Source organism: Podarcis bocagei (assembly GCF_964188305.1).
Source record: "Podarcis bocagei genome assembly, chromosome: 13".
Lineage (NCBI taxonomy): Eukaryota > Metazoa > Chordata > Lepidosauria > Squamata > Lacertidae > Podarcis > Podarcis bocagei.
In genome coordinates this window covers 25,884,723-25,906,470 of record NC_138138.1, presented here as the reverse complement: position 1 = coordinate 25,906,470, position 21,748 = coordinate 25,884,723, and the positions used below count along the sequence as shown (strand labels likewise).

The following is a 21,748-nucleotide window of genomic DNA, read 5'->3' as shown; positions in this document are numbered from 1 at the left end:
GGTAGGTGACCGCAGAGCGGTGTCCTGGGCGATGTGAGCATCCTCGCCTCCAGCTCAGGTGTGCGTAGGAGAGGGAGGAGTGTCCCCGCCTGCTTCTTAAACTGCAGGGGCCCTGCAATCTCCTGCTGGTGGGCGGGGAAGAGGCCACCCGAGGCTGCCTGTAGGCAGACCCTTCCCAAGACATAAAGTGGAGGCAGGTGGGGGCGGGGCAGGCCGGGGGAGGAGGCTGCCGCGGCGGCGGCGGCGGCTCGCCTGGCTCTTAGCTTAGTTTGGCTCGGCTGCTGCAGGAGATTTCTGGACTGGACGGGGACGACTTGAGCTGCAGAGCGATGGAAGCCCGGAGCAGGGGGTTGCAGGTAAGAGGCGGGCTGCGGTTTGACCTAGAGTGGGCAGAAGGGGGGGAGGGTTCTGGATCCCTCCCACTCCCCCTCGATTCAACTTTCCACTCCCCGGGGTACGCTGGTGGTGGTGGTTGGGGCGTTGAAGGGAAGAGGGCAGAGGCAAGAGTGGGGATATACACACACCAGACTGGCAAATGTGAGCGGGGTGGAGGGGGGTGGGAGAGAAAAGATCCCCTCTTCCTTCTCCTCTTCTTCCTGCCCCTTCTCTTCCTCATTCAGCCTTCCAACCACGGGGTGGGCAGCGAAACCGGGGGTGAGTTAGGGGTGCTCTGATCCAGTATGGGCAGTGGAGACTGGGAGAGGAAGGGGAGTCTCGCTTCCCTCTCTTTTTAAATTTCCCCTCCCCTTTCTCCCATCTGTGGGTACGGAGTCTGTGTTTGTGTGTTTTATTGTGTGAAGCCGGGAGCAGAGCCTCTTCCTCCTCTTCCATCACTGCCCCCCCCGGCTTTTTTTGCCTCTCTGCTGGAGCGCCTCAAAAAACGCCAGCCCAGCTTTCGAGTCCAAGACTCCCTGGCCAGCTTGCTTGCTTGTGTGTGAGCAAGTAACCCCAGCCTCTGAGTAACCCATGGAGTGAGCAGGCTGAGGAGCGAAGTGCTGTTCATGATGGGATCTTTTAAATAAATAAATAAATCCTGGTTAATTAATCTGTGATAACTGCTCCATTACTTAATGATCCCTAACACAGATTAGAATCTCCGCTCAGCCCCGCTAAACATGCAATGTCCCTGATTACAAGGAAAGAAGTGTAGTTGAAGCTATCAGGGCAACTGATAGCTCTCTCTCTCTCTCTCTCTCTCTCTCTCTCTCTCTCTCTCTCTCTCTCTCTCTCTTTGTGATTGTGTGAGTGTCTAGCTTTGTTCCACACAGACCAAGAAATCTGTGTAGCATTTCAGGAAAGGCAAAATGCCACGGCAAACTGAAGATTCACATACTGTATTTGGAAACCAGCAATATTACTTTGTACTCTAACCTGGTGTCTTTCAGAATTTTGACCTTCAGGAAATGCCTTTTTTCTTCCACACAGCTTCCAAGGAGCCCTTAAGTGCAAGTTTGTGTGGGTGGGGTGGGGGGACTCTGGTGGAACCTTGTTTCCAACAGAGGAGACAGCCGCAGTACTCTGAGCAGCGCCGGGCAGTTTCATATAGCTGCTCTGTTAATTTCCCATAATGCCCCAGACATAATAGGACTCCAGAGCATTGTGGGAAATTGAAACAGTGGCTAGCCTGGTTGTTTTTTCTTAAGAGGTGTTAACCGTGAACCCTGCTGGAGCACTGGAGGCCTGGCAACTGTGGAAAGCCGGTGGGAGCTGTTCTTAAGTATCTGTTTTATGACCACTACACACTGCAGAGGATTTTGGGGCACATTCTAGCGATTCATAGTCTGGCCAGGTGAGCCTTGCCATGGTTTGTTGGGCCAGAGACTGTTCATAAGTGGTGAACTAAGGGTCTGCCTGCTGGTTGTACGTTGACGGGAAAATTGGCATTGGTGGGCAAGCTGCCCTTCAGCAAAGCAGGGGGTTGGACTAGATGGCCCTTAGGGTCCCTTCCAACTCTACAATGCTATGATTCTATGAAAACTGAGCTACCATTATTGAGTTTCCCAACTGAGAAATCCCTGATAGACTTTCAGCAAAGAACGTGAGAGCCACTGCTCTGCTCTGCATTCCATGTGACATGGGTGGTGCTGGAATAATGGCATGCGAGGTTGTGCAACTCTTCAGAAATATCGGGACGGATTGTACCCAATTAAAAAAAAACAAAACACTACGCATTTGCAAAGGCTCCCTAGCTGGCTTTTGTTTGTGTTGACTATTTGAATATTATATTTTTATACACCTCAGAACAGTCCCCCCCCCTCCAGGTCATTGACTGGTGGTCCCAATTTTCGAAGCCTTCCCCTGTAGCAAGTAGCTCGACTCAGCGCATTCTTACGAAATTATTTGCTCTGAGGGCAGCTTTGGGCAGTTCAACAGCTCTCTGCTTGCAGCACGAGGAGGACTAGAGCAGGACCGGTGTCAGGCTTGGGAGGACCCTTGGCAGGGTGCCCCCACCCCACAACCCAACACTTGCACACACAATGAAGGGCAGGCTCCAACCCTGCTTGTGATGGTGACAGCACCTCTGTGCTTTTGCTGCTGCCACTGTTGTGGTGCTCCCTGCCTCAACACCAAACCCAGGGCAGAGGCACTTTTGAATGGGAGATAAGCTTCACTGCCTTCTATGATGGTCGCCTGTCATTGTAAGTTACCCCAAATGGAGTGCCCTGGCAGCTCACAGATCTATGAAATTTTCATGTTTTAGACTACAGATCAACAAAATACAAATCAGGGGTGCCAACTTGAATAAAATATGGGGGGGGTAGATAAGCCCAGCCCTGTGTATTCGATCACAATACACCATTTGAATGGCAATGCCCATCAATGGGGGGGGGGCAGCCTTCTCAAATATTTTATTGGGAAGGGGCCCGAAGGGACCTTGGCCCCTAGGAGTCGGCTCCTGTGACCCATCCTATAGGCTGGAGCATTACATTTTCGACAACTTAAAAGAGCTGTTGGGAGAGGAGTGTGGCTCCTTTTCAAAAGTGCTGCTACTCCATCCAGAGCAGAAGAATATCCTTGTAGAGAGCAAAAACAGTGGCAGAGAAATCTGCGGCTGCCATTGCCACAAGTGAAACTGGACTCTGACCTGGTGGTGGTGGTGGGATTTAGGGGAAGTAGAGGGCCCCATCACCAGACCTGTGCCAAGGTCCCTGCAAAATCCAGCATTGGCCCTGCCGCAATCCTCCGTTTGCCACAAGCAGATCGTAAGGTGCACTGCCCACTGTTGAAAAGCACCTGGGGGTTGGATCAATGGGGAGGGGGGTGAATGGCAGCATGACTGGGTCAGGTCAGTGAGGGACCCTTCCAAATTCTTGGGGGCCCTGGCCAGTGACTGATATAGTTGACTGCTGGCACCAGGCATGGACTGACGGTATGCCTTGATAGGCTGGTCAGTCGGGTGCAAAGTGTTCAAAACAGGAGCCTTGTATTTTATTCCACACTCTGTAACGTCTAGGACAGCTTACCCATGTCATGACACGGTGGTGTTGTGGTTTCCCCATCCCACATCATTAGTGGGAAAATGCATGACACTGTGACATCCAGTTACAGGGAAATTGTCCTAGGCATTATGGAAAGCAGGGTGGGCAGGGAAGTGGACAAATCATTGCCATTGCTGGCTGCAACTGTGCATTTAAGCTCACTTGTAGTTTTGGTGTGAGGCACCATCACAAGCTATGTTAAAAATGCAAAGTCTGAATTGAAATCAAACCAATAGTTTTCACAAAAGGAAAACAAAAGGGCATTTGTGTCAGATAAGCTTAAAACAGAACATCACTGCTGAGATTGGAGCACGTTTCTGCTATGTGATTAGGTATAACTTTACTGCAGGAAAAGGATCTCTCCATCTCTCAAACACATTCATGTTTCCCTGGTGATGGTCGTAGTAGTGGAGGACAATAATAATTGTGGAATAAATACGGGACACAAATTGCAGATGAGGCATGCTAGTAGCCACAATGCCCATGTTCCGCCTCCTCTTTAAAAAAAATAAATATTTATAAAATTTTCCATTTTAACAATCCAATAAAACCACATTAAAAATATTCCAAATCATAATACAATTCAAAAAAACAATTTTTATATCTTTGGGTGACTTCCCATGCTCTGAAGTTCAGATGAGGCATGCTAGTAGCCACAATGCCCATCTTCCACCTCCTCTGTCTTCTTGTATTCTTATGCTCTTCTGCAGTATTTTCCCCACACCCATGCTCAAGAACACACATTTCTCCAGAAAATGATGTGTCCTGGGCATGGTTCGAAGTTATCCAGGCACCAGGTACATTTTGCAACCAGGGATTGGCAGATTGCAAGCACTTTGAGAAGTCTTGGCACCACATGTGGCGATTTGAGACTCCAGAAGAAAATTGTCACCACTGACCGCTGAGGGCGCAGGAGGAGAAATGCTTCTATGCCCTGCATGCAAGTGAGATAGCTGGCTGCTCCCTTCCCTTTTCTGCTTTGCCTTCCCACCCCCTAAAAGCATGTGAGTTCAAATCTAGCACAACACTTTACATAGCAATAAAATAAAATAATAATATAATATAATTATTATACAGTGGTACCTTGGTTCTAGAACATCTCCGTTGACAAACATTTCAGAAAACCCAGAAGTAAATGCTTCCGTTTTCGAACATGCCTCACAAGTCGAATGGCTTCCACTGCGTGTTTTTACATTTTCTCAATTGAATTTGCAGACAGCCCTTTGCGCCTCGCTTTTCGAAAGTTTTGGAACTCAAACGGTCTTCCAGAATGGATTACGTTTGAGAACCAAGGTACCACTGTAATTAAAATAAAATAAAATAAAAATGTCAGCCTTTGTAAATATCAATTATTCAATTGACTTATGGTTTTGGCCACGATTGCAGGGGCCAAGCCCCATTTACATTTGTGGTGTCCAATTAAGAATTGCTATTAAAAATGTGATATTGACAATGTGTCACTGATGTGAACTGTGTGTTAGTTCATGTGTTTCAAAAATATAAATAGAAAGTATGGCAGAATTGGGGGGAAGAGGGGAAATAATGCGACTAGACCTTGTGTTGTGGTGCCCGTAACCTAGGCTCCAGAGGCCAACAGCTTTTCAAACACTGGCCTGGGTCCTGCCACTGTATTAACATCTGGAATCTGGAGCAGCATGGGCAGGGCAGATCCCATGGGTTCTTTCCGCTTGATTGTCAGGCACTTTCCTGGCTGAGACACAATTGGGCAGAAAGGACCCAAATATTTGGCTCTGGCTATGTGATTGCTGGTATTCATACATATATTGTAACAGCACAAGAAGACTGTTGGGGAGGTGGATCCCACAGTGATGTAAGCATGTGTGAATGGTGTCCCCCTTGTTTGGATGAAGTATAATAGGCTCCACAAACATGGATGGAGCCCCCAAACATTCCTGTGAAGTCATGGGATGAAGTCATAGGAAATGTCACCTCATTGCTTTGGTAACATAGAGAGTTATAGGTGGGTTCCAAAATATAATTTGTGCCTTTGAACACATTTTCCCCCCCCCCAATGCCATATCTCAGTTCTGGAACATATGAATTAACAATGTGCAGAGTGTCTCCCTCTCCCTCTCTCCCTCTGAGTAACCATAGTCTTTGATGTGCCCTGATACTTCTGTGGTTTAGTGGCGACATCATCCAGGTCAGAGGTATGGCTTTCAAGCAGACCGAAGCCCCAGCACCTCTCTCCTTCCTCAAGATGAAAGCAGCAGGCAGCTCCCAATTTCCACAGACGAATTAATGCATTTTGTGATGTGCATAATCCACACACATCCATTATTCCTTTGAGCAAATATAGTTGGCATAATTTCCCCCAACATATATTCATTCTGAATTCAGACAGGAATTAATGAATGCAAATCAACAATGGCAGTTATTTTTACACCTTGGGAAAGATACCCTTTTCTGAGGAGAACTTCGAGCCCATCCAGTGCTGTCGAAAGCATGAATATGTGAGAGGATGATTATAGTTTGCAGGCCCCCTTGGCAAAGGAATGTGGCAAAGTGCCTGAAGAAGCCATGAGTTGACTTCAGGTCTTGTGCGGTCCGGGGTTTTTTAATATAAAAAAGAATAGAATTCCCCCTGTGTTCCACCAATGTGCTTTATGTTTGCAAAAGTACAATGCATACTCAAGACCTCTTACTAGCTTATTTGTATTAAAAGGTAAAAGGATAAAGGACCCCTGGACGGTTAAGTCCAGTCGAAGATGACTATGGGGTTGCGGCGCATATCTCGCTTTCGGGCCAAGGGAGTCGGCGTTTGTCCACAGACAGCTTTCCGGGTCATGTGGCCAGTATGACTAAACCGCTTCTGGTGCAACGGAACACCGTGATGGAAACCAGAGCACACGGAAACGCCGTTTACCTTCCCGCCACCACAGTACCTATTTATCTACTTGCAATGGCATGCTTTCGAACTGCTACGTTGGCAGGAGCTGGGACAGAGCAATGGGAGCTCACCCCGTGGTGGGGATTTGAACTGCCAACTTTCCAATCGGCAAGGCCAAGAGCAGGCATCCCCAAACCCGCCCTCCAGATGTTTTGGGACTACAATTCCCATCATCCCTGACCACTGGTCCTGTTAGCTAGGGGTGATGGGAGTTGTAGTCCCAAAACATCTGGGGGGCTGAGTTTGGGCGGTGCCTGTCCAAGAGGCTCAGTGGTTTAAACCACAGTGCCACCCACGTCCCTCATCTGTATTAAGTGATCCCAAGTGTTCACCCTGGCTTAAGAATGTAGGAAGTACTTTCCTTATCAGATCAGAGAGAAAACCAGAATTATTTGCAAGAATACCCGCAGGCATTAGATAGCCCACCAGAAATTAGCCAATGGTGCACCAAAGTCACTCATCACATGTGTGTATGGCTATTATTTGTACACACAACCCCCCCCCCCAACAACCCAGCTGTTAAAAACTGAATGTGGATCATGGTTGGGAATAGGGACTGGGGCATTTTCAAGGGAAGGTATTATAACAGAAACATAGGAATGTTCATATTCTTCGCGCGCATTATCTCAGAAGTCCTTACCACATCTCTGATAGGTAGATCAATATTTACAAATGCGGCAGATTCAGGGGGCTGAGGCTAACAAAAAAGAATGGATTCCCTAAGTCCACTGAATGGGTTTTATTCATGGCTGACAGCACAAGATGCTGATTTTAGTGAGATACTGATTTTCACAGATACACACATACTTAAGTGTGGCGCTGTGTAAGGTTAATGAAATGAAAAGGGGAGGTTGAAATACAGATGATGGACTCCAGCTCCCAGCATTCCTGACCACTGGCTGATGGGAGCTGGAGTCCAACAACCTGGTTTTTGCCACTTTGGGGCTCCTTTGGGAGCAAGGAGGGGATATAAATTTAATAAATAGAATTAAGATATCTGGAGGGCCACAGCTATAGTTTCTAAAAGAAATGCTTGAGCTGTAGCTTTCTTGTTTGTAGAATTTGGAGTTAACCTGCTACATTTTTTTTGTCTTGAGGAAGAAATGTCAAAGTACGGCCCCTCTCCTGCATGTGAGGAAAATCGGCTGCAGAGTTCTCTGTGGAAGTCTAATGGAGAGGAATGAGAGCTGGCCAAGAACGTAGTAGCGGATTCTCCCGCAGGAGTTCAATCTCCCTATCTTTATTAATTTATTTCATAAAATATATTTAAACTGCCCTTCATCCTTATGGATACCAAACCGGTATGCAATGGGCATTGTCAAATTCACTATGCCAAGATAGAACAACTGGATAGCTCAGTTGGTTAGAGCGTGGTGCTGATAACATCAAGGTTGCAGGTTCGATCCCCATACGGGACAGCTGCATATTCCTTCATTGCAGGGGGCTGGACTAGATGATCCTCAGGGTCCCTTCCAAACGCCACGATCTATGAAATGCACTAGTACAAGGGGGGGGAAACCCACAAATCTGCCAGTAAAACAGATTTTGAAACACCTGTCTTCCCACTCTGCTGACCTTAATGATTCATGGAAAGTCAACTGTGGATAGACTCTGTGCCCTGAGGTCAGACTCCTTTAGTACTGACATTGCTTGTTCTGGTTGCTGTTTGCCTCTCATTCACTGGCAAGCTGGAACTTACGAGCAAATTGATTTATTATTTCCTTTTTACAAAACTACCGTAAATCTCCAGTGCCCTTTTCCCTTGTCGGAAGAAAACTGACAATTCAAAAATGCTCTGAAGCTAACATCTCTCGAACAAGCAGAGCACAGCAGAGCCACATCTCTGCTTTCCGTGTTCAGAAAAACTACAGTGGCTTTTGCCTCCCGGAATATGGGTACTGAATATCCCTCACAGGCTAGTTTAATAATAGCAGTGGGTTGCGAATTACCGGTCTATCCCATCTTAATGCAGGGGAGAAGGGAAGTCTAAAAGATTTACAGTTGTTTTAGAGTCATGGTGATTTGCAGTTAAATGAAACAACTACATCCAGTGATTATAAATCCCTATAACTTTAGACCAGGGATGGAGAACCTGGCTGTTGCCATTCAGATGTTGATGGACTCTAGATCCTATAAAGTCATGTCCCAGAGTGTGGCTGCTGTCAGCTACTAGGAGCCACAGGTGAGAGCTGAGCGCCACATAATAAATCTTTACAAATAACATCAACCTACCGCTTCCCTCCCAAATCCTTGCTTCTCACTTAAACATATATTGAGTGGTCTCTCATAACACAGTTAACGCTAACCTGTTCCAAATTGTTCAAGGCACAGTTAAGAAAATGCCACCAGCTGTCTGCTTGTTAGCAAAATTACCTCAGGAAGGCTCGCGCCTCACAGTCGTTCTGCTGCCTGACTTCTGAGGGTGGGACTCTGGAGGCAAAAGCAGATGCCCAGAATTGCTCTGGAAAGCAGAGGAGAACAGTGCAGTGTCTTCGTCAATAAACATCAGAACTCTTGTCTTCCATAGGTAGTATCCAAACATATGTGAAACTGGGAACAGAAATGCATCATCACTTTTAATATAAGAGCAGACAGGACGACATTTCTATATGTTATGGGTGGGTGTGGACTTAAGAAATGCCCAGAGCCTACATATATACATAGCAGGATTACTGATTACAGTGGTACCTCGGGTTAAGTACTTAATTCGTTCTGGAGGTCCGTTATTAACATGAATCTGTTCTTAACCTGAAGCACCACTTTAGCTAATGGGGCCTCCTGCTGCTGCTGCCATGCCGCCGGAGCACGATTTCTGTTCTTATTCTGAAGTAAAGTTCTTAACCTGAGGTACTATTTCTGGGTTAGTGGAGTCTGTAACCTGAAGCGCATGTAACCTGAAGTGTATGTAACCTGAGGTACCTCTGTATATGGAAAGAAGCCAGCATCTATCAGAAACCCTGCTTCTCAGTTGTTCGTATACACCAGCTTTTGCCAACTTAACGCCCTTCAGACATTTTGGACTACAACTCCCATCAGCCAGAAGGGGTTGATGAGAGTTGTAGTCCCTCCATAACTGGAGGACACCCCCTTGCCTACCACTGAACTACGGCTTGGGTTCACTTGTAGTACTTGCATAATGATGGATAGTGCCCTTTCAAGAACTGTCTCTGCATGTGTGCAGAGAGAATTTTCACCAAAAGACAGGCTAGGGGATGTATAATGAGCCGTTCTGAGGTAATTTTAGTCTGTGGGCAGTCAATGGTACCACAAGACAGCACTCGGGTTGTAGGAGATTTTCAGTGTGGGTTAAACAAGATCAATGGTTTATTGAGAGACATGTGTATTATTTGAGATTGTGTATTGGTGTGTTGTGTTCTTTCATCCTGGTGGAATGTTTGATTTGGGTGGGGCGAACTTGAAGTGTGCACTTTGCATAGCACAGTGACAATAAGCCTGTCTTGAGTAATCAAAACTGTCCTCATTCTTGGACAGCTGTTTAGCCCAAACATATGGGCTAGCAAGCCAAACTCCTAAACTTTCCCAATTTAATTGGGAGATTGCAGCCCCAAAAGACATTTTTTTGCACTGTGCTCTTGCATGGGTCCGTTGACACGCATGGGAGCATGGCCCCAAAAGACACATGTCTTGGAAACTATGGCAAGCATTGGATGCTGCCCCACTGGGGCAAATGGGGCACTGCCCCACCAACCTCTGCCTACTCTCAGCCTGCTCCCACCTGTCTGCTTTCTTATTTACAACGAGTCCAGCAGGCAGCCCTGTCTGTCAACTGCCTCCTCTTTAGTTTTGATGTTGCCTTTGTATAACTCAGCAGGGAGAAGAATGGGGACCAAACTAGAATTATTTGGTTCTGCCTCTTGTTGGCTCTGGATCCAACTACTGTTGACCTCTCTGCCTTCCTCCCTACCCTTCCCAGGAAGCACCAGTCACTAGTGCAAGCAAGTGAGCACCAAAGAGATCAAAACTTAACTTTGGTGTGAATATGCACAGGATCAGACTGTCAGTGTACAAGGAAATATAACTTTTAAAGCTCATGTACAGAGTTACAACAGATGGTCCTATACAGGCACTGTGAATGATGAGAAGTTACCAGGAATTAGCCTCCCTTGGAAGAAGAGATCACTAGAGACTTACGGGGTTTTATAATATTTGGATAAGCCTGCAATTCAATGCACAATTACTTGGAAGTACTGTAAGCTCCACTGGCCTCAGTGGGACTACTTTCTGGGTAAAGATGCATAAGATTGTACTACTGTTCAGTGTCCAAGTGCTGACTGTTGAAGGACAACTTGAAAGCCCCTCCCTCTCTCTCTGTTTAGGGTTTTATTTTTACCTTTAAACCATATATTGGCTGGACAACCGTTCAAACAGAGGGGCTATCCTCTGCAAGAGACGCAGTTTGAATCCCCGCAACAGGGTGAGCTCCCGTTGCTCAGTCCCAGCTCCTGCCAACCCAGCAGTTCAAAAGCACATCAAAGTGCAAGTAGATAAATAGGTACCGCTCCAGTAGGAAGGTAAACGGCATTTCCGTGCGCTGCTCTGGTTCACCAGAAGCAGCTTAGTCATGCTGGCCACATGACCTGGAAGCTGTCTGCGAACAAATGTCAGCTCCCTCGGCCTATAGAGAGGGATGAGCGCCGCAACCCCAAAGTCGTCCATGACTGGACCTAATGGTCAGGGGTACCTTTACCTTTATCCTCTGCAGAGGACAACACCTGGCCACCTGAATGCTTTCAGATCCCCAGAGTCACTCTTCCCTAAGTTGCTTTTATCATTTAGCTCACACTCTGCCTCTCCTCTTCAGTCTGGAGTCACTTTCCAACGTCAGAAAAATGTTTCTTTAGTTACCTCTCACACAAAGACTTTCCCATCAGCTTCATTCTCTCCATCAGTGGGAGTCATCTTCTGGTAGCTCTCTGATTCAGAATATTTCAGAAATATCTCCAATAATTTCCCTGCCATTAGCACCATTAAGCAGCCATCAGCAATTCATCTCAAGTCATCATTTGTGCAGTCCTGTAGCTGATTGTGTGTGTGTTTGTTTCTGTGTGAGAGAAAGGCTTGCTGGCCCATTATGCTTCCATGTTGCAGATCTGCAATTTTGGACAAACGCAGCCCAAGACGTCAGATTATTAGAAAAATCTGGAAGCTGGACATGTATACACTTCTACATTGATTGGGATGGGGACTGTTAGTGTATGTCGTAAAGGAACAGTAGCAAGAAATCTGACTTGCATATGGTCTGAACCACTGAGATTATAAGAAAAAGTGGTACCTGGACTTTTTAGAACCTTTCCCCAGATACCATTTTCTGTTTGGAGCAATATTATTGGCAGTACCAGGAGCAATGATAGTACGTTTATATACTGCTTAATGCCAAAATAGGTTCCTAAACAGTTTACAAAGTGAGGAATAGGTAAGTGCACTGAGATCATCTGGCCCAAGCTCTTTCCCTCTTGATCCTGGAGTTGGTAATTAAGGGCTAGGATTTTGGGGAGAGGGGAGGAGAAAAGAACAGCAGGCACCATGTATCTCTTTTTACTTCTCTCTTTCTCTCTCTGATTCTGGCATGCAGCTTAGAAACAGTGACCTCTTCTGTGAAAGAAATTATCTTCCAGCAGTAGTGGAAAGAGAGATGAAATGTTGTGGTGGAGGAGGGAATGATTAACAGGGCAAAAACAAGTTATTTGCCTCCCCCTCATTCTTCCTGGAGATTTCTGAACAGTTACAGCTTGCTTACAAGGCGAGCGAGATGCTTAAATGGTGTCTGCACTGCCATCGTGAAAAACGATTTAACATTTTTGCTTCTGAATGCAACGTTCCCTTGTTTTCCCCCATAGGGTGTGCTTCTTTGAGTCTCGCCCACAGTTATATATTTACACATGCTTCTGAGGCATTTCTTTCTATTTGGGAGTTGAGTTGATCCCCTTTTTGCCTCTGTCCTCCATTTTACTGGGTGGGTGGGCAGAGTTGTTTTAAACTGACACAGGAACAAGTCTTGCAGCTGCTCTCAACCACAGACTCACACATGCCCCGCGTATTGTGTTATGCATCTGAATGGGGTTGGGACTGGGAGTCTGGCCCTACCCCTGGTATCAGACGGCTGCCATGGGGTATCTGCTCAGTGAGTGCAGGCATTTGAAAAGGAGCTATCTGCACAGGATCAGCTATTCATGCCTAGAAGCTCCAGGTCCACACTCAAATCAAGGGTGTGATGGGGCTCTTCTTCATCAGAGGTTTTTAAACAGAGTTTGGATGACCATCTGTCAGGGACGCTTTAGCTGTCCTTCCTGCATTGCAGTTCTATGAGTCTATGTTGCAAGTGGGGCTAACTCAGTCATGTGACCCTTCATGCATGTAATATACATATGGAGAGGGCTGCACTCTTCCTGATTTGTGATTTCCTGAGACCTCCCTCCGTCTTTCTGTGAACTCAACTCCCAACAACATCCAGTAAGATCACAGTTTTGTTCCAATTGTTTTTTAAAAAGTGAATCACTTGGCAAACTCATGTCCCATTGGAAAGCTGGGGTGTTCCCCCAAATATGTAGAAGCCACTGACTGATTTTGGAGGGCTCTGCTCTAGGCTGATGTAAACTCAAGCACCTAAATAACTTAGTAGACAGCATATCATCCTTTGTCTACTGACCTGCACTTGTAAGATACAATACCCCAATCCCACCTCTTCCGCTGTATATTAAAGGCAGCCCAATGCTTTCTTCTTCTTTTTTAACATCTTTATTGAAAGTTCCAAAATTACATAATTATATGTGCACTAAACATGGTGAGACTTAAATTAAAAAGAGAGAAAGAGAAACAGCCCGCGTAGAAGGGAAAATAAAGGGGGGGGGACCCAAAACTGTATATTTTACAAGGTTATTATTGTACTTCACCAGATCTTAACCTATTACAGTATTTGTAAGAATGGATTCCAAATATCATTGAATTAGTCCATGGCAAGTCTGCATTTATATGCAAGTTGTTCATATGTTGCGAGTTTGTATAAGTCTTTTTTATTTTTCCATTTTATCGGTATCAGTCTTTTTGCTGTGGTAAGTGTACAGAGAGTCCACTTATACTGCCCTTTTGTAAGGTTCCATGTGCTGGGTATATAATTCAAGAGGATATTTTTGCTCGGTAAATGTAAGGTTGTTCCGTACAGTTCTGTTGATGGTATCAGTTACTTTCTGCCAAAAACCTTTCACTAAAGGACAATGGAAAAACATATGTTTTAAAGAAGCATTATCCCTATTGCGTCTCCAACAAGGGGGTCCAGTATATTCTAAATATTATTGTTTTGTTGTATGAGCCTCAATTTAAGCCCAGTGCTTTCTTTGACTCACAACCTGGCCAACCCATCCATGGAAGAACTTCAGAAAGATGGCCTTATCATTCAGGCAGGTTCATGTGGGAGCAAGGAAGATTCTTCTTAGACTTAGAGGATTTACGTTGCTGGGAGCAGCCTTGTGTTGACAACTTGTGACCAGGAACTGCATGCAGATGAGTGAGTGGGCTGGCAGAGGAACGGAACGTTGTGTCCCAACTCCAACATCCTTCTCGGTTTCCATGCTAGCTCCGAAGGCAGGGAAGTCTCTTCTTCCTCCATGACCAGTGTGGAAATGCAGTGTGTGTGTGTGTGTGTGTGTGTGTGTGTGTGTGTGTGTGTGTGGTGACCTGACCCTCCTCTCCCAGCCCATTTGGTGGAAGTTGGCTTTTTTGTTTGTTTGTTTGCTTGCTTGCTAGCCTAGTAGACTGCATTTCAGTGCTGGGCATGAAGAAGAAAGAGGCTTCACAGAATCTAAAATGCTCATGGAAACTTCAACAAGTAATAAAACATGCTGACCTCCTCTGCCCTGTACATTTAAGGCACCGTTATTCCACTTTAAGCAGTCGTGGCTTCCCTCAAAGAACCATGGGAACTGTAGTTTGCTGGACTTTGTTGAGAGACTCCTCTTCCCCTCACAGAGCTACAATTCTCAGAGTTCTCTGGGGACACGGGTCGACTGTTAAATCACACTGGGGCCTGTAGCTCTGTGAGGGCACTAGGGGTCTCCTAGCAACCCTCAGCACCCTTAATGAACTACAGTTCCCAGGATTCTTTGGGGAGAGCCATGACTGTTTAAAGATACTGCTTGAAATCTCTGGTGCAGACGAGGCCTTAGTGGGCATCACATTTTTGTATGTGGTGCTCTCTGTGTGCTATCTCTACTTTTTCTACTAGTCCAGAGCACTATCTTTTTAAAAAGAAAGAAAGAAAAGAAAGCTCTTAGGACTAGGACTAAAAGCCTTAATTGCCGTGATTAATTGCAGATTAAAAGTGTGGGCTGTTAATCACAGTAGTACCCCATGGGGTGGGGTGGGGGAAGGAGCTAATGGCAGTGTTGCTAAACAAGCACTATGCATTGCTTGGCTGGAGGTTTCCCACACAGTGAATTATTTTCCTGTGCCACTTAGTAAAGAGAAACTCTTCTCTCCATCCTCGCCACTAAATAGCTTGGAAATATCACCTGAACTGAGGCTGCACCACAATACCTTTGAAACACATTCAAGGCACATTCTTTACCTCAAAGGATTCTGGGCACTGTGGTTCGTTAAGGGTTGCTGGGGATTGTGACTCTGTGAGGGGTAAACTACATTGCCCAGAATTCTATGAGGGAAAGAATGTGCTTTAAAGATATGGCGTGCCTATGGTACCTGAGATAGTTGTTTGGCATTTCAGGTGAGATACTCACACAGTTGCTCCCAGTACCATTCACCACAAGGAAGCAGCTTAAGGTCCAAATTAATGTGGTAGAAGACAAGGCTCAGTAAAACAGTTCTGGACATAAATACAGACATATACAGATACTTACAAGTGCAAAGTATCTCCGTTGCTCCAAATAAACTGCAGTAATTCAAGATGTAACATGGACAAGTTATACCAACAGACTGACAACTCACAGACAAACTGACGGAGTTGACATACATTAATCACAGATATAGTCAGGGTACTCGGCCTTTGACATAGCAACTGGCTTGGCTGACCTTGCACCTGTGATTAGCTCATCCACTGAGTTATTTTCAGCTCATGAATGAAATCAACCCCTTCTCATGTTCATTTATTCCAACAGTAGTGACATATTGATTTTTAAGCAGATAATTAACTAAATAAGCATTTGTTGTGTACAACTATGGACCAGTGTAGATGGTACAATAAATATGTGGCTGCTGAGAGTGTTTTCTGAATATAGGGGAAGCCAAATGTGTCACTTTCAATTTCTCATATTTCTAATCGTAAATTCAGTCTTCCACATTTCCTCATCAGGTTGCAATTTTATTTTTTTAAAACCTCTTAAAGATTTATCAGTGTTTAGTCTTTGTTTTCCTAATGTACAGTTGTTTGAATGCAATTTTGTTTAATATACTCATTTTTGCAAAACAGCTTCCTCTAATGTATGCTATTTTCACTACTATGTGCATTTTTCTGCACACTTTGGTATATGCTTTTTTTTTGTACACATTGCTTGGCCAGAGAACTGCACTGCAAAATTTCAAGAAGTGTGAATTTCAATGGATGGTTCTTGTCTACTTGGGAAAGTGCAGATGATGTAGGTTCGCCTTTAAATGCGAACTGAATCAAATTTCTGCCCCATCCCTAGCTGTATATGTATTAGATGTGTATGTGGTCTGTATATCTGTACACATTGTGTGTGTGTGCATGTGCATACATGCATATGCTTTGACCACACCCACTGCTGCCATGATCCCCAGAGGGTGGTTAATCATCAGATGTGGCCCCAAGGCAGAAAATGTTAGCCATTCCTGTACTAGACATCAATGAGGGAGAGCTAAATTAACTTTTGCCATAGTTTTGCTGGCAGCCATGTGTTTAATATAAAGTGCAAAAACAAGCACCAGATTCTCTGGTGGCCCACTGGAATGCAGAGTTAACCAGGACTATTGGCTGTCTGGCTCTGAAGCGTCCTCTCTGATTGCATGGTTTTCCCAGAGCTGAGGGCGATGAAACAATCGCTGAGACGGTTAGAGCACCAGTGAAGCAAAACTCATTCTGAATCAGACTGAAAATGGGTTAGAGCTCAACATCGAGCCTACCACGTGGTAATAGCGACAGAGAAGAGGACCTTATTTGCCACCTCTATTGCATCTGCAGAAAACAGCAGGTGGTCTTTCAGGTGGTCCACAATCTAACAGATCCACCTTCACCATTGGGATCTTGTAAGGACCCCAAGATCTCCTGCAATGATTTTGCAAAGTTTTTTTGCAGATAAAGTTGCTCAGATTCGGAAAGAGGTTGATTCCACCATAGTGGGGCCAGGGCAGGAGAGTGCTAGAGTCCTGTCTGGTCAAGTTGCATGGGATCAATTCCAATCTGTTACCTCTGAGGATGTGAACAGGCTGCTTGGACGAGTGAAACCGACTACCTGTCTTCTTGTTCCTTGCCCATCCTGGCCCATAAAAGGGAGCTGGGAAGGGCTGGGCGATAGGCTCCGCGGGGTGGTGAATGCCTCCCTCTGTGAGGGAGTCTTCTTAGACCTGCTTAAAGAAGTGGTTATTAAACCGCTTCTTTAAAAACCATATTTGGACCTGGCCAACATGTCCAACTATTGCCCAGTCTCAAATCTTCCATTCTTGGGCAAGGTGATTGAGCGGGTGGTCGCTGAACTCCAGGCATGCTTGGAGGATGCGGACCACTTGGATCCCTTCCAATCAGGATTCAGGCCTCATCATGGGACTGAGACTGCTTTGGTCACTCTAGTCGATGATCTCTGGTGGGCCAGGGACTGAGGTAAAAGCTGTGTTCTGGTCCTGCTGGATCTCTCAACAGCCTATGACATCCTTCAGGACCATCTAGAGGAGTTGGGAGCTGGGGGCACTGTTATACAGTGGTTCCATTCCTTCCTCCTGGGCCATGTCCAGAAAGTGGTGTTAGGGGGTGAGTGTTCAGACCCCTGGGCTCTCACTTGTGGGGTGCCTCAGGGCTCTGTTCTCTCCCCCATGCTTTTTAACATCTATATGAAGCCACTGGGAGAGATCATCTGGGGGTTTGGGCTGGGTGTTCACCAGTATGCAGATGATACCCAGTTCTACCTCTCCTTCAAATCTGAACCTGTGAAGGCAGTGAAAGTCCTGTGTAAGTATCTGGAGGCAGTTGGAGGATGGATGTCTGGGAGTCATTTTGGACTCACAGATGTCCATGGAGGTGCAGGTCAATTCTGTGCCCAGAGCAGCTGCCCAGGGTGGCTGGGGAAACCCAGCCAGATAGGTGGGGTATAAATAAAATCATCATCATCATCTTCATCATCAATGGTTGCTACCAAATACTGACAAATACTAACTGCCATTACATGTCAACTGTCATATATTGCCAAGTATCAAATACTGAACAAAAAGCATTGCTTGTAAAAGATAGCACATAAGCAGTGTATATATCCAGCAAATATTCAAATAATCAGACAACAGATGGTGAATATTTGACCTTGAAATTTCGAAAGGAAGAGTTCTGAAAGCATATTTGATTCAGATCCAGATTTAACCCTTTCATTATTAGAAGATGTCTACACAGTGCACTTAAATCAACAGTTTGGGTATGTGAATAATAGAATTGTAGGGTTGGAAGGGACCCCAAGGGTCATCTAGTCCAACCCGCTGCAGTGCAGGAATCTCAACTAAAGCATCCATGACAGATGGCCAACGTCTGCTTAAAAACCTCCAAGGAAGGACAGTCCACCACTTCTCATGGTAGTCTGTTCCACTGTGAAACAACTCTATCACCAGGTTGGGCACTGCATCCACCAAACTTAATTCCCCCTCCAGGCGCCTTTAGAACATGAATTAGTAGTTCCCTTTAGGAGGTTAAATTTCAAGGGAGAATGTGCTTCCCCCTGTAATCCAATTTAATCACCCCAAAGGGGCTGTGAAGGCACAGAGCCCTTTCAGCTTAAGGGATCCCATAGAGAGGGAGAATCAGACCCATTCCCTGACCTCATCCAGTGTGCAACTTATAACACCAACTTTCCTTCTAAAAGCAGAAAGGGAGCTGGCTTTCCCCTAAAGGCCTGTGTGTTTCTGAAGTCTGTTGCCATGCTCTGCCAAGACTCCTTCCAGGGAATTTCAGGTTGTACAATTAAATATGATTTTGTGTTCTTGGAGAACCTGCCTACTCAGAGAAATCTGACTTTCTTTCCTCTCTTTTTTTAACTGTAAGGAAAGTGCACTTGAAAGTGTGGAGATAAAAATGTTTGATGTGATGACGTATAACCTCCCCACAAACAATGAATAATACATAATAAACAGGTTGTCTGGAAGTGAACTAAGGTACCCTGGGAGCATGTAAATGTTCAACTCTTGGTGTTGCCATGCTGGGTGTCCTCCTCCCTTTTAATTAAGCGTTAAAGGCCAATTTGTCAGCTGTATTAGGTGACCTGCCACCAGCCTTCTTCAAAGCTTGCTGATTCCTTTTCCTAAACAAGCCCATCACTTTTAATCCCTGTTCATAAGAGCAGAAGGTACTCTACTGCAAAGGCCATTTTTAAAAAAATAGCATTCAGGGGAAGCTCATCATGAATGAGAATTAACTGAGCCATGGATCAGTGAAAAAAAGGACCTGGGGTGGTGTTCTTTTTTGTTTCCAAATTGCTCAAATGAGTTAATAACTTTTCAGATTTATCCTACAGTTCGTGTGGCATACGGATGACACTCCAAAGAAATCAGCCTGCCATTCATGTGCCCACATTTATTCAATCAAACTCTCATGATTATCCATTAGTGGTTCTGTCAGATGAAATAGTGCAGGGGATACAAGTAGGGTTCAACAAGATAATTTAACCCATCATTGCCTCGTCTTCTTCAATTGTTACACCTCCAGAATACGTAAATCTTCATTCTTGGGTTTCATTTGAGCTGGGGCTTCACTCCAGCCCTGGAGCATGTGAAATAGCAATAAGGAGAAGGATGATGAGCTCACAGAGGCTGTATTTGGACATCATGGTTAATGATAGTTTGCTGTAATGGGAATTAACTAGGCTCCTTCCTATACTTGCATGTGCCCCTCAAGGTGTAGATCAGAAGCTTTCACTTCTGATTTCAGTTCAGCAAAGTTTTGGATTAGTCTGAATCCTATATATGGTTAATGTTGACTATGGGGTTTTTTTGTTTTGTTTTTTTAAAAGATGGATTCAATAACCATGGTTGGAAGTTGGCTTCTTTCAAACAAACCATAGTTAAGATCAAGCACAATGTGCTGGGTTCAGTTAATGGGAAATGGAAGCAAAAAATTCCAAACTTCTCCCTGTGGCCATGCTAAAAGAGGAGGGGGAGTACATGAGACTGAAAGGAGCTAGGCATGTTTCCATCACACTACACCATAGTTTACTGTGTTGCCCAGACACAGCCTGTATATGCTCAGATACCCTCTTTTTCTTTATTTCTGTTTCACATACTCCTGGGCTAAAGCATGTTTAAACCCATAGTTTATCCTGACATCTAAACACAGGCATTATGTGCTCAGTCTCCCCATTTTCATTATTACTATTTAATACACTCCAGGGCTAAACCATGGTTTATTGTTACCCGCTCTGAGACCCCACAGCTAATTCTCCCCTGGCCTCCTCGCTGGCCCAAGTAGGACCAATTCAGCCAGCTAGCCCTAATGCTTATTTCCCCTAAATTGATTTCTGAATTTTGAATTTTATTGTTATTCGTGTTTTTATACTGTATTTTATGCTGCTTTTACAATTAAGTGTTTTAAATTTGTTGTTAGCCACCCTGAGCCCAGTTTTTGAACCGGGAAGGGTGGGGTATAAATAAAAATTATTATTATTATTATTATTATTATTATTATTATTATTATTATTATTATTTATTATTATTTATTGTGCAGTCTGAATGCAGCTGCATAGACCACAGAGATTACAAGAGAGGGTCTCCTGGTCAAAGGGCATGCATTTCAGAGAGTCTTGAGCTGTGACATCTTTCCTTTTAGAAATCAAATTCTGCCTTTTTAATTCAAAGCATCTCTCCCCCTCTCTCCCAGAGACATTGTTCTGTTTGGCTGTAAACAGCAGGAAGAATTATTTGCCCAATAAAGTGCGGCAATTATCTTGTAACAAGAGTGTCCAGAGCCCTGTTGGCGAATTCTTCCGAAGCTGCAACCCCATCCATCTTCCTTCTCCAGAGCTGTCAGGGCACTTCCTGACACAGCAATCACATCTTGTTGCAGACACTGAAATGTCTGGACCAACAGTGTACCCTTCTCATCAGCATATATCTGCATGTGTTACTTAGGCTGAAGGAAGGCATCCTTCTTCATATTTGCCTTTCATATGTTATAGCATCTTCAAGGTTTACCCTGAGCAATATAGGTGCCTGCTCACTCCACAAGCAGGTAATTACACTATCAGAGGACAGCGCTTTCATTTTTATTTTTTAATACGATGTGCTATAAACAGGAGCGAAGAAAAGGATGGAAAGATTTCTCCACCCAGAATCCAGCAGACCTGGCAACCCTATTTACAGCAGGCTGCTATCATCATCTCACACTGCTTGTGAACCTCACTGCAGTTTTGAAAAGGAATATTCATTTTGAGGGGAGAGATGGCACTTTACAGGCGATCAGTGGGTGATGAAGGAAAATGGACAGAGGAATTCCCATGCTGAAAATACTCTGAATGATCAAATATGTCCCAGGTATAACAGAATATTGGACATTTACATGAGCTTTCCTTGTTAAGTGGGGCCTGCCAAAGCAATTAAAATATGCCAATATATCTGAAGCACATTTAGTACCTTCAGAAACATTAGCTCGTTGTTTTTTTTAAAAGTCACCATTCAGCGTTTAAATTACAAGGTCTCCTTTTTGCCAATTTTGAACAATTTGTTTCAGTTTTTCTCACAGTTCTGCTCTCCAAAGTTTGTGCTGGTGGAGTGAAAAACCACATTACTGCAGTCATTCCTACACTCCACTCAGCCTTTCAGAATGAGCTGCCATAGACTCATAACGTTACTGAATTTTAAGAGTTGGAAGCAGCCTCAGAGGTCGTCCAGTCCAGTCCAGTTATTTGTAAGCCACATTTTCCACAAGTGCATTGGATTGGCTCCAAATTAAGTTAGTCGCACTTCAATGCAATCAATTCAACAAGCTAGTCATGACTTAATTTTAAGACCCATTGATTCCAAAGGGAGCAAAGTACAACTAGCTTACAGCACAGTCCTATACATGATTACTCCAAAGTGCACTCCACTGACTTCTATGGGACTTGCTCACAGGTAAGTTGGTATAGGAATTGCAGCCTTACTCTGGTTCCAATCTATTGCACCCAAAGCAGTTCACAGAAAATAGCAG

The 21,748-nt window shown here is 44.8% G+C and overlaps 1 protein-coding gene across 2 annotated transcripts in view; it reads left to right on the top strand.

The window, feature by feature from the left end:
- The first annotated feature begins 237 nt into the window (after positions 1 to 237).
- LOC308571161 (corticotropin-releasing factor receptor 1) overlaps positions 238 to 21,748 on the top strand; it is a 74,966-nt gene continuing 53,455 nt past the window's right edge. Inside the window, exon 1 of one of the 2 annotated variants that reach the window (XM_081166637.1) lies at positions 238 to 356. In XM_081166637.1, coding sequence (XP_081022763.1) covers positions 330 to 356 — 27 coding nt within the window. In that variant the 5' untranslated portion in view covers positions 238 to 329. The remainder of the gene's footprint in view (positions 357 to 21,748) is intronic. The other variant, XM_081166641.1, reaches the window with a different exon arrangement.